The following is a 12,532-nucleotide window of genomic DNA, read 5'->3' on the forward strand; positions in this document are numbered from 1 at the left end:
AGGGATTAGGCCAGTCAGAACAAAACATAAAAAATATAAAATTAAAAAATTAATAATAATGCTATATGGAGCAGGAGCTCCCATCTGTGCTACTTTCCTCCTAGCACAATTTTTCAAACTGAGGGAGGAGGAATGTGAAGGGGGAGGAGCCGGCTGTGCAGACAATGCTAATTTTTAGATTGTGCCACACCTCCGGTTGCAAGCTTCACACCCTACTGTATAGGACTCCAGTGTCCCCTAGTGGATGAAAAAGAAAAATACTTACCGCAATTCGTTGGGATTCTGACAGACTGTTGGGATTTCGTACCCAACCCCAATGCCACAGTCTGTCTGATAATAGTATGAGGTGTCACATTCTGGAGCTTGGTAAATTTGACAGCCTAGCGTAACCTATAGGGTCTGCTTATGCTGGTGGAAATGTAGGGACCATCCATTGTCACCACCTTTTGTGACCCAAGTATAGGTTCTTTCCAAACATTAGCGTTTCTCCCTGGGTGACCCCCACCTTGTGCGATTCAACGTCCTGTTTGTGCCACTTTCTGTCCTCAACTCTGACACCAGTCACAGGAAACCAAAACACCTACTGCCTTGTGACAAGACCAAGGGACAGCAGGCCCAGAGGAGAGAGGGAGTAGTCCTGCCAATCTCTGTAAAAGTGTTCCCAATTCATCATGGTCACTCGACCCAGAAAAACGATCTTGTGATCTATGGCTTGCGCACCTCGGCACTGGCGACGTGTTATTTTTGCTAGGAATTTTTGTCATGTGCTTTATACCAAAAAGACATTTGTGAGACACTGAGAACAAATACAATATATCTATCCTCTTATTTAGAGGCAGTTTTAAAAGGAAAGGATTAAAATTACACTGAACCCAAAACAAAGAAAAAGAAAACTAACAAGCAAATTAGACCTTAATACCTCATTTATAAAGTTCATTGCTACAATTTGGGATACACTGACTCTGTTACATGACTTCTTTATCTCTGAAAAAGCAGATTAAGTTATATACTGTATCACTTGGATTTGTCTTTACGGTCACCCATCTATTAAATAAAGAAAAAGAAAACTCCTCCGTGGAGAGACGCGCTTGCAATTTATTAATGATCAGCAAAAAATGTAAACGCTAATAAACATCAAAAAAAATATAATATCATAAAAAAAAGAGCACGTTATGAACAATTATCCGTTACCAGCCAGTAAGAAAATCCTACCAGCCAGTAAGAAAATCCCAACTGTATTTTTATGGTTTTAGTGAGCAGAGAGATCATAGGCCAGCATAATCAGCGGTGACAACCAAGGGGACCCATGATTGCATCACATTCACACAGCGGACAACAACTGCTAAACAGTCCTCTGGATAAGGCTATGATTTTGGGAATACAGCAGTAGTGGCCGGGAGGTCTAAGCAATGGTATCCATTCAGATGGTCGACCATGTTATGGTCGACAGTCATTAGGTCGACCACTATTGGTCGACATTGACATGGTCGACATGGACACATGAAAGGTCGACACATGAAAAGGTCGACATGAGTTTTTTAAACTTTTTTTTCTTTTGGGGAACTTTTCCATACTTTACGATCCACGTGGACTACGATTGGAACGGTAATCTGTGCCGAGCGAAGCGGTAGCAGAGCAAAGGTACCATGCCTGAAGCATGGCGAGCGAACGCTGTGCACTAATTGGGGTTCCCAGTCACTTTATGCAAAAAACGACACCACAAAAAGTTAAAAAACTCATGTCGACCTTTTCATGTGTCGACCTTTCATGTGTCGACCTTGTGTCCATGCCAATGTCGACCAATAGTGGTCGACCTAATGACTGTTGACCATAACATGGTCAACCATTCATACCGGAACCCTAAGCAATATATCTGGACTTTGCTGACGGGTAAAACAATTACGCCATACATACGCGTTCTTTCGTGGCCTCACTAACTTTGGATTAACAAGCTTTTCCAACATCTAGCTCTGAACATTCAAAGCTGCTCTATATGTCTCAGTAACTGCTTACTAAAACCCTTAGAATACAATTGGGATTTTCTTACCAGTCAGTAATTGTTTTTTTTTTCTTAACATGCTCTTTTTTATCATTTTCTTTTTTTTTTAATGTTTTTTTTAATGTTTTTTTTTAATGTTTATTAGTGTATTCAATTTTTTTACTGATCAACAATAATTTGTCGAATACGATCGCTTCTCTTTACGGAGTGTTATTCTTTTTCTGTATTTATTTAACCAGTGGTCTGAGTATACCCACAAGAGAAGCAACAGGTACTTGGCAAACTAATCTGGGCCAGGTCAAAACTTGTTTTGTATAGCCATCTATTAAGCTGGAGGCTGCGCACAGACCACAAACGCGCCAAACGGCATCAGCATCGAGCGGCGTCCTGAATCCAAAATGGGACTAATATACTCTAGAAGTATGGACACACTTCTTTATTCTGTCACAGTCACTGCCGTTTACACATCATTCCGTGAGTACATCGTCCCCTCCGCAGGGAAAATGAACCCTAGTCTCTGATCTGAGCAGCTGAATGCACACAGGATAAGGACAGACCTCCACTGTCCCGTATTCTCATACATGCAGCAAACATGGTGCTGGAACCTATGTAATAAGAGGGTCAGTCTCTGCAGATTTAAGTATTTTAAGAATCTGCCTTTAATCATTTATGAGGTAAAACATCACTTAAGAACCTGCTATTTATGAATGAATCAGGAAAATAAGCTTAGTGCTAAAACCTGTTTTAAAGCATCTGGAGTTCCAGAACACTATTCAACCTATCAAGGAACTAAGAGATCACATTCGTATTATACTATATGAATATGGGACACAATATCTGTCTCCATTAGTGCTGGGAGCAAATTTAAATACTAAGATTTCCTTGACAATATACTGCCAGTATATACTCTCGGCCAAGTACTGTAGGACATAAACACTCACCTCTCCACTAGTAGCACACAGCTTCTTCTGACACACAGTGCAGTTGTCAATGCCCCTCCCCCCTCCCCCGACCATGAACATTCTAGCTGCATGTGTAAAACATACAAGCAGTAATATCCCTGCTAAGAAAAACACTGAACTGTGTGACGCTTAGGGGGAAACCCGCACATGCAAAGGAAGAATCATTCTGGAAGTGTATCCAATGTAAGTGAACGGTAATTAAATCAAAACATTACATTTTTGGAGGAGTTAAAACCACTTTCTATTCAGGACCTAGGTCACTGAGGCTGGATCAGTACATACTCTCTGGTAATAGGACACATTTTTTGCAGTTCGGCGTGAAATGTAACTGTCCGATTATATGCAGTAAACAAATAATAGCTGGTGTATAATAAACTTACTTTATCCTAATGGGATAATTATTGTGAATGTAATTCTGTAGGATGAGCTGGCATGGCTGTACTAGGATTAAGCACTGTCACTTTAATGTTCTCCTTGCGGGAAGGACCTTGTAACCCACCATACCAGGTGTCATGCAATCAAACGTTCCAGTGATTATTATAACAAGACAACAGTAATTATGCACAAAGGGAAGACGATCTGATCATATGGACAATCAATGGGAAAAACACAAGTTGAGGCCCTTGGTTGTCTTACATCCCCCAAACACAAAATATTAGATGTACTACACAACAAATGCAGAGTAGTGTAGTTAGTGATTGTCAATATTTATACCACACATTAACAGTAATATGTGGGGTCTAAGACAATGAGTATGAATATGTAATTCCCTATTTAACACAGCCGCAGCCAAAAATACCTCTTCATTACACAAACTGGCCTGATACGTCAAACCACCCATAGATATAGACTTTATTCCCGATCCTATAACGCCTCTGCCATTCTCAGCAATAAAAAAACATGTTGTAAGTGCATATTAAAAATAAAGTGGGGAAGGAAGAGCCAAGCAAGGTCAACGACTGAGAAGGGAATGGAGGAACTTAGACGTAGTTGGTGCAAGAAAAACATGCACTATTGCATTTAGTGACGCACGGGCTATGCTCATCATTGGTGGAAGAAGTTTTGGAGAATTGAAGACTGTGACATCTGACTCAGTGGGTCACCTACCTGGAGAGGCAGCCGGCCGCATGACATAAAAGTTACCCTTCCCACCCACATTCCCTGTATTAGAAAATACTAATTATCTTACTTACACGTCAGCAGGGTTAGTGAGTAGTGGCCTAGTCACTGCCTCACAAGGCTATTAACTAAAGCATCTCTGTACATTTACATCTACCACATGGACTTGCGCTGAAGTCACTGCCGTATTCTCTGGACTGAAGAGTTATTCTAAAGCCTAGCGTCGGCCCTTACTTTATAAAAGTGATTATCTGGGGGTAAAACCACCCTGCTTACAAGCCATAACTCTATTCCATCAAACCGAAGTTCATCGAAAGTCAACCAGCGCCTTAAAACGGTATCGTTTAAGCCTCAGAAAAAGGAGACCTCTCTTTCCACCGGTGTGTGCTAGCTATGGACGAGTCATCGTAAAGCGGTTGACAAGTTTCCACCAGATCTTCTGTCTGCGTTAGGACATCCAGGGGAAAGAAGCCTTCTTCAGGTTCTGCTGAATATGGGGCTTCTCTCCCACCTAGAGTGCATCTTCGATGCCAGAAACCTGATCTGTGTGACCACATCATCCCTGAGCAGATTGGGGAGCTAGATAGGTCTCAAGTCCACATTTTCAATGTCATCCACATCCCAGATTTCAGACAATAAAGGTGGCAGTTTCTTGTCCTGAAGGCGGAGGGCAAACACCTGCTCCGAGTGCACGCTGCTAAGTGTCCGTAGGCTGACCAGCTTCATTAACATGCGAGGGAACATCAGGTGATCCTGTGGGAGAGAAAACAAGGTGAGGAATAACCATTAGAGACAGGCATGGATATGCCGCGCTTGCCTTCCAGTTATACCAAGGTTATTGTGCCTACCAGGTAGCTCCCTGTAAGATGTATAGGAGTAGTTGCAAATGATCCTGTTGTACATTTCAAATGAGGAGTGAACTTGGATTTTCACGTCATGCCTGGACTCCTTGTTTTGCAGCCTGGAATGATGCTAGCAGGGTGGCTCGTTTAAACAATTTGTTTTATTTGAATAAGCCACTCTGGTATTTTTACTATAGACTACAGGCACAGGCATGTGACTATCCCCCTGGTATAATTCCATGTTCTTGTTGTTGCTGGTCTTCAAAATGTGTTTTTATTCAAAATGTTTAATGTCAGTGGCATGCTTAGTGCTAATGCTTAACTCCTTGTGTGTGGGTGTTGTGTGTTTCTCTGAAAAGAGCTTTTGCATTTTCCATTTTGAATTACTAGTCAGATTTATTTAATTATAAGTAGGACTAATGCTTAACATCAACTTATTCTTATTTTCAATTTAATCTCTCTCTGAGTGTACTTTGTATGTTTTAATACTGTATGTTTAGTCTATCTACATATATACAGATGTAATAGGAATAATAATCAGTAACAAAATTTGTTTTATTGAAAGACATTAACAAATAAATGTAAAATAAATCACATCAAAATAATTTTGGATTGTTAAGGTTATTTCCATTAATGTAAAAAAAAAAAAAAGAGAGAGCAGACTTAAACCAATATATATATGTATATTTTTTTAACCCAACAAGATCGTGTTAAAGGTGATTCTTACACTTATTATTAAAATTAATCCATTTCTATTCAAAATGTGTGGCATGTTGAGTTTTACATGCGATCTGCCAGTAATAGTAAAACTTGCTGCAAAATAATGTAACAGTTTAGTTACTGGGCGGGATGCAATGGCGTCCAAGTTTGGTGGAGGTGCGGGATGCCGGTCGAACCTGGACGTTTTTTGTTTTTTTAAAGTGACAGTTATGGCTTTGCCTTGTAAATTATACCCCTTTTCCACCTATGAGCAGGGGTCGCAGCCGGGAGCCTGACACGGGTGCTACCCGGCTGCGGCCCGTGCTCAGCCCCCTTTCCCACTGCGCTCACCAACCCTGACGCTGCTAGTGACGCGGCAGGGGCGCCCTTCCATACAGTGTGAATGGGAGCCGTGACGCATCGACATGGCTTCCGTTTACACTACACAGCTTACCAGGTTGAACACGTGTTCAACCCGGCAAGCTACCCAGGTAGGATTCCCGGATCACTTGATCCGGGAATTTGCAGGGGTTGGGGCGTTTCCACTAGAATAAAACACTGGTAAATGCGCGCCCCCGCGCATTTACCCGTGTTTTTAGAGTTAGTTAGTGGAAAAGGGGTATTACATCCGCTTTAAAAAAAAAAAAAAAGTCCAAGTTTGGCCGGCATCCCTTGCCTCCAGCAAACTTGTACGCCATTACATCCCTCTGCTGGTGTTCTTGTGTCAAGGATACATTTGCCAACAACCTCTCAGATAACAACGCTGCCACCTGTGGGCAATGAGGAAGTAATGTACTCACTTAGTAAAATGATCACTAATCATTCTCTCTAAAATGTAACTTGCATCACTACAAGAACTTCCTGAATTCTACATCTGTGTCAATGAAAGTCACTCCGCCTGGTGTACGCAAACTTCATCTACCATAAAGTGCCCTTAATTGCTGGACATTGAGCACTTGCTATACCTTGATCACTATGGAGTTTATAAAGTATCTGATAATCTACACTTTGGGATGATGACAATGTCTCCAGTACCTGAGGCCTCTTGATACGGGTGTAGGAGTGCAGAGCTTCCACATATGGCAGCTGGAGGTTCTCTACGAGCTGGTGGTTCTGCACGTTTGGTCGGTCAGCAGAGAAGATGTTGATTGCTATAAGGAGGGCATATTCTGCGTCGTCCAGCTGCATCTGCCTCATGCCACGTGAGAATTCAAAGATGGGGTTTATAAACTCCACTTGTAATCCTAGGGACAGAATACACCAGAGTCACTAAGCAGCCTGATAGTACAATAGTACTGCAATCGCTCACCATTAGTGGCCTCTGTTACTGGTACTGGGACATAAAGAAACCAAATAAGCCGCAACAGACACAGGATTCACCTGTCCAAACCAATACTGGGTGGAACTGCTGGAACGGGTCATAGACGCGGGTCGATGGGATCTCACAAATATCGGCACACTGAGCATGCACCAAAGACACTGGTAACTGCGCGTGCACCGTTTTAAACAAACACCTGGCTGATTTTGCAATCTGTGAAATGGTCGGTAACTGGGGCGACCGTGCAAACGGATTCGTGTCATGGTAGTGTCAGCCGACTTCAGGGCTCATTCGCAGTGTGCGGACAGAGATGGGGCGTCTGTTACTGGCTGATCTTTTGCACCCGTCATGGGTTGGGTATAAGTATCGATGTCAGCTGCGGAGTGAAAATAGTGGGCGGTCCAGGCCTCTACATGAAGACAGGCGGTTATTCACATTAGCTGGCAGCCTCTGGAAGCCTTCTTGATGAGAAATTAATCTAGTACTCTATGTAACTGGCTGGATGCCATCAGGTAAATCTATATTTACAACTCAGGTGTGATCCAGACAGTCGGGTGATAAGGGACAGGAGTCTTCCTTCCATGATTCAGATGCTCCCTTAACCCAGCAGTAAGAATCTTAACCATAAAATAAGGGGGGCAGTCTAATCTAATAAAGGCCAGCGCGCTATTCCCAGTATTATACACAATGTGGTGGGAACATACTACTGTACTAGAAGTTGTAGCATTGGTACTTGTTCCAAGGTTTGCCTTAGCTTACCGAGAACCCATCCCACGTGCAAACATCTGACCCTGGGAGAGAATGCCTGCATATTGTTTTATATGGGGAATCCTGCTACATACGGTCATCATAACAAAGAAAGCAGTCTGTTATATCTTCCCTGGCTCCAGATTATCAGTCCGTGGAACGCAATGCCTCCAGTCAGCTGTCCCCCACAAAATCCTTGGGATGGTTACATTTATTAGGTGTAGCGATTTCATAGTTTCACAGTTAAAATAAATATAAAATGATATAGGGGGTCATTCCGAGTTGATCGCTAGCTGCTTTCGTTCGCTGTGCAGCCATCATACAAAAAAACGGCACTTCTGCGCAGGCGGCGCAATGCGCACGCGCTTCAAGCATTTTAGTCGCACTACTGGCCGCAGAGTGATTGCCAGGAAGAGGGCGTTTCTGGGTGTCAACTGACGGTTTTCAGGGAGTGTTCGAAAAAACGCAGGCGTGCCAGGAAAAACGCAGGCGTGGCTGGGCGAACGCAGGGCGTGTTCGTGACGTCAAAACAGGAACTGAACAGTCTGAAGTGATCGCAAGCGCTGAGTAGGTCTGACGCTATTCTGAAACTGCACAAAACTATTTTGTAGCCGCTCTGCAATCCTTTCGTTCGCACTTCTGCTAAGCTAAGATACACTCCCAGTGGGCGGCGGCATAGCGTTTGCACGGCTGCTAAAAACTGCTAGCAAGCGAACAACTCGGAATGACCACCATAGTGGGCAAGATTTTGACGTACACAACCAATAGCTAAATTTGGACTGCAAAATTACGCAGGATGTGTTAAATCGCTGCTTTTTCAGTCCACCACCTGGATGGATCTGCCCAGTACTTTGTAGTAAACCTTGGAATGTTTCACTGTTTTCAATAAAAAAAAAAAAAAAAAAAAAAAAGTAAATCTTCCCATCATCAGATACAAATCACGCCCTGTAACATACACTATACACTGCCATACTAGCGTTCAGTCTTTCATATAAGCCGCTTATGAAATTAGGAAGTTAAATTCAGCCGCCCCTGTGATCTGCCTGCCTTAATAGGAATATTGGTGTACTGATCGCTATATTGCTAAAAGGACTACACCATTAGTAACCACTCTGTGGACTCCCGACACAGGACTTTCCCCCAATAAAACAAGCTTCTGCAGTCAGTGGTTACCATTGTGGAAACCGCTGATGCTATTTATCTTGTGGAGAACACAATAAAGGGAAACTTGGCTCCCAAAACCAGATCATTTTAAGCAACCAAGAAGGAGCTTATTTTACAGGGCCAAGCTGTCAAATGTGACCTTAAACTTAATGAAGCAGCTACTAGATTTATCTTTAAGCAAGGTTACGGATCAGCACAAGTATTTAGGATACAGTCCCCGAGATGTTGCTGTGTGTGTGTGGGGGTGGGGGGGGATGCGGATTCTGCTCGTGCTGCAGCAGACGGCGAGAGCACAGGATAAAGGAGCGGAAGCTGGACTCACCTGCCCGGTGGAAGTCATCCTTGCTGTACGTAAAGTCTTTCAGGAAGGTTATACATTCAGTCTCGTGATTGTAGCGCCTTGCGGTCTCCAGCAGCATTATCTGTCCGAGAGGGAAAATAGAACGCCATGTAGTGTCTGATGCATCACAATGATAAATACTGTTATACACGCTAACAAACGCTATTATTAATCTAAGTGTTAGAACTCTGGAAAAGCAATGCCTATCGGTTCACAGCATTCCTACCGTTTGTGCACATGTATAATTGTGTGCCAATTTAATATACAGCTGTGAAAAAAAGGTGTGTGGGCACCCAAAGCAACGTATGCAAATTACACTCACCCTACAGACACTTACCATTACTATTCCCACATTATATGGGAGAGTGCCCTCCCACAGACACAACAACCGTGACTAAGTGCCGGCTGGCTTATTGGTCTCCCCTGTCCTATTAGAGTCTACAGACAGTTCATACATGCGTCTATCAGGAGTTGTCAGTGTACTTTACAAACAAACCATTCAAACATTCGTACATATTGGGTTTCTGGGCGTGGGGTGGGCTGACAAAGAAGGGCGGGGATGTGCTGGTGGTTATTTTACTGATCACATAACTGCTAGTGGACAACAGACAAGTATGGGTGGACACTGAAGGGGCAGTGAAAGCATGATTGTGGGGTAAGAGGGCACAGTGTACACATGATCGATGACAAATGGAGCCAGCTGTGTGGGTACAAGAGCACCCCCATTACGTGTGCTGCCACTACCCACGTCTACACATACCATTGTTGCCACTGATGGTCAATGAGACAACGATCTTGCACAGATAAATGGGGAAAACACTTGTATAATATGTGGGAGCATTATTAGGTATAATGCGAGTAAGCTAATAGTGCCTTCCCAATTACCAACTACTGTGTAGACATCTCAAAGTCCGGTCTCTCGCCACTGAATTAGACTATATTTAATGCCCTGATATATGTGCCTAGTATAGACTGTATGCTTTTAGGTCACTTTCCTCCACACTGTGTGTTTCAGTCATGCTCACTACAGGTATATAAATCTTACCCATTATCCTTGTAATTAGCAGTAATGACCGACAAATATAATGAGTACTGCAATGAATACATCTCAACGCACCCTTTACAATACAGAAACCACAGCTCTATACAACTTGTACAGGTATCCGGGGTCACAAAGGGGTTACACCAGCATGTAGTAGACTGCAGGCAAATCGCTCTCACCAGTTATGGGCTATAACATTATATGTATAATTACCACTGGTCTCCATGTCACATGGTAAGACTTACATTTAACCAGCTTTCTATCTACGATCAAAGAAGACTAGACGATATACTGTGCATTGGTTTCCAGCTGGAAAATGTATTTATACTAATCAGAACAAGTCTATTGGGATCAATGTCTCCTGAAGAAAGATGGTATAACGCAGCTAATGTGACACACTGTTCTACTGAACGGCCGATGTATCGCTGGCTCTTTATTGCACTTTTATTTATATTGTAAAGCTGGTGCCCATAAAGGTATCTTTCTCTATTCCCATAAAGAACTAGAGGCTCCTGATGAACTACATGTAGTATAGTGGAATATAGAGACTGCTCTTCTCATTGTTGCTAATAACATAATACAATAGAAACTAAGGATTGCTTGATTAATACCTGTATATTACACATATATATTCCCCAGCACTAACGTCAGATATATTATTACTCTTATGCAGTATGTGTTTCCATTATAGTTAGTGTCCAAGCTAAAGGTACAGGCGCTGCTGGGATTTGTCCTTATGTTAGTAATGTCCTTCATACCATGGGTCACCTACAGTAGATGAAGTCTGCTTATGTCAGCCAGTACACTCCCGTCATCTATGGTGGAAATGGAGCTGTTAGGGGCTATTACTTAGCAGGGATTACACGTGGTAAGGTCATTGGTATAAACAGAGTTGTGTGTCCTAGTGTTTGTGTGCTTATTTCCATCCATATAGGAGCAGATAAAGGCTTGATCATTATGTGAGGAGATAAGGTAGCAGGGGGGCCCTGCCTATATAGTCCTGGGACCCACTATTTCTGATGGCAGCCCTGCATGGATGGGTGCGAGTTAGTAACTACCAGATGTTGTGTTCCAAAGTGCACCAGGAAAGGGGAGGAAGGGTAGGGGAGATACGAGGGTCAGGTTGGAGGGATTAGAAGCAAGAAGAAAGGTTTGGGGTAGAAAAAGGAGTGTGAGCAGATAGTGAGCACTGCATGGAGCCCAGGACTTCCAATGAAAGTGGCTCCTTGTTGGTTTACTGCCTCCAACCCCTCATTCTTAAAAATGGATTTTAAATGGATTTTAAATGCTTAACTTTAGTAAAATGTATAACTAAAATACTGTATACATATACTGATGTACTGGATTATTGGAGACTTCAAATGAAAAAATAAGAATTTACTCACCGGTAATTCTATTTCTCGTAGTCCGTAGTGGATGCTGGGAACTCCGTAAGGACCATGGGGAATAGACGGGCTCCGCAGGAGACTGGGCACTCTAAAAGAAAGATTAGGTACTATCTGGTGTGCACTGGCTCCTCCCTCTATGCCCCTCCTCCAGACCTCAGTTAAGGAAACTATGCCCGGAATAGCTGACACAACAAGGAAAGGATTTGGAATCCAGGGTAAGACTCATACCAGCCACACCAATCACACTGTACAACTTGTGATAACCATACCCAGTTAACAGTATGAACAACAACTGAGCCTCAGTAACAGATGGCTCATAACAATAACCCTTTTGTTAAGCAATAACTATATACATGTATCGCAGAGAGTCCGCACTTGGGACGGGCGCCCAGCATCCACTACGGACTAAGAGAAATAGAATTACCGGTGAGTAAATTCTTATTTTCTCTGACGTCCTAGTGGATGCTGGGAACTCCGTAAGGACCATGGGGATTATACCAAAGCTCCCAAACGGGCGGGAGAGTGCGGATGACTCTGCAGCACCGAATGAGCAAAGGCAAGGTCCTCCTCAGCCAGGGTATCAAACTTATAGAACTTAGCAAATGTGTTTGAACCCGACCAAGTAGCAGCTCGGCAAAGCTGTAAAGCCGAGACCCCTCGGGCAGCCGCCCAAGAAGAGCCCACCTTCCTTGTGGAATGGGCTTTTACCGATTTAGGATGCGGTAATCCTGCCGCAGAATGAGCTTGCTGAATCGTGTTACAGATCCAGCGCGCAATAGTTTGCTTTGAAGCCGGAGCACCCAGTTTGTTGGGTGCATGCAGGATAAACAGCGAGTCCGTTGGTTCAAATGGTTCAGTCGAGTAGGTTGGTTCAAATGAAACGCTGATACCACCTTTGGGAGAAATTGGGGA

The 12,532-nt window shown here is 43.2% G+C and overlaps 1 protein-coding gene across 1 annotated transcript in view; it reads right to left on the bottom strand.

Annotated features, from left to right (window-relative positions):
• Positions 1 to 905: 905 nt before the first annotated feature.
• Positions 906 to 12,532, bottom strand: part of NR1H2 (nuclear receptor subfamily 1 group H member 2) — a 95,823-nt gene continuing 84,196 nt past the window's right edge. Inside the window, exons 8-10 of the mRNA XM_063942418.1 lie at positions 9,173 to 9,272; positions 6,657 to 6,865; positions 906 to 4,833 (exon numbers count right to left, since the gene is read on the bottom strand). Of these exons, the coding sequence (XP_063798488.1) occupies positions 4,660 to 4,833; positions 6,657 to 6,865; positions 9,173 to 9,272 (483 nt within the window). The 3' untranslated portion in view covers positions 906 to 4,659. The remainder of the gene's footprint in view (positions 4,834 to 6,656; positions 6,866 to 9,172; positions 9,273 to 12,532) is intronic.

This window comes from Pseudophryne corroboree, chromosome 10 (genome assembly GCF_028390025.1).
Source record: "Pseudophryne corroboree isolate aPseCor3 chromosome 10, aPseCor3.hap2, whole genome shotgun sequence".
In the NCBI taxonomy this organism is placed as follows: Eukaryota; Metazoa; Chordata; class Amphibia; order Anura; family Myobatrachidae; genus Pseudophryne; species Pseudophryne corroboree.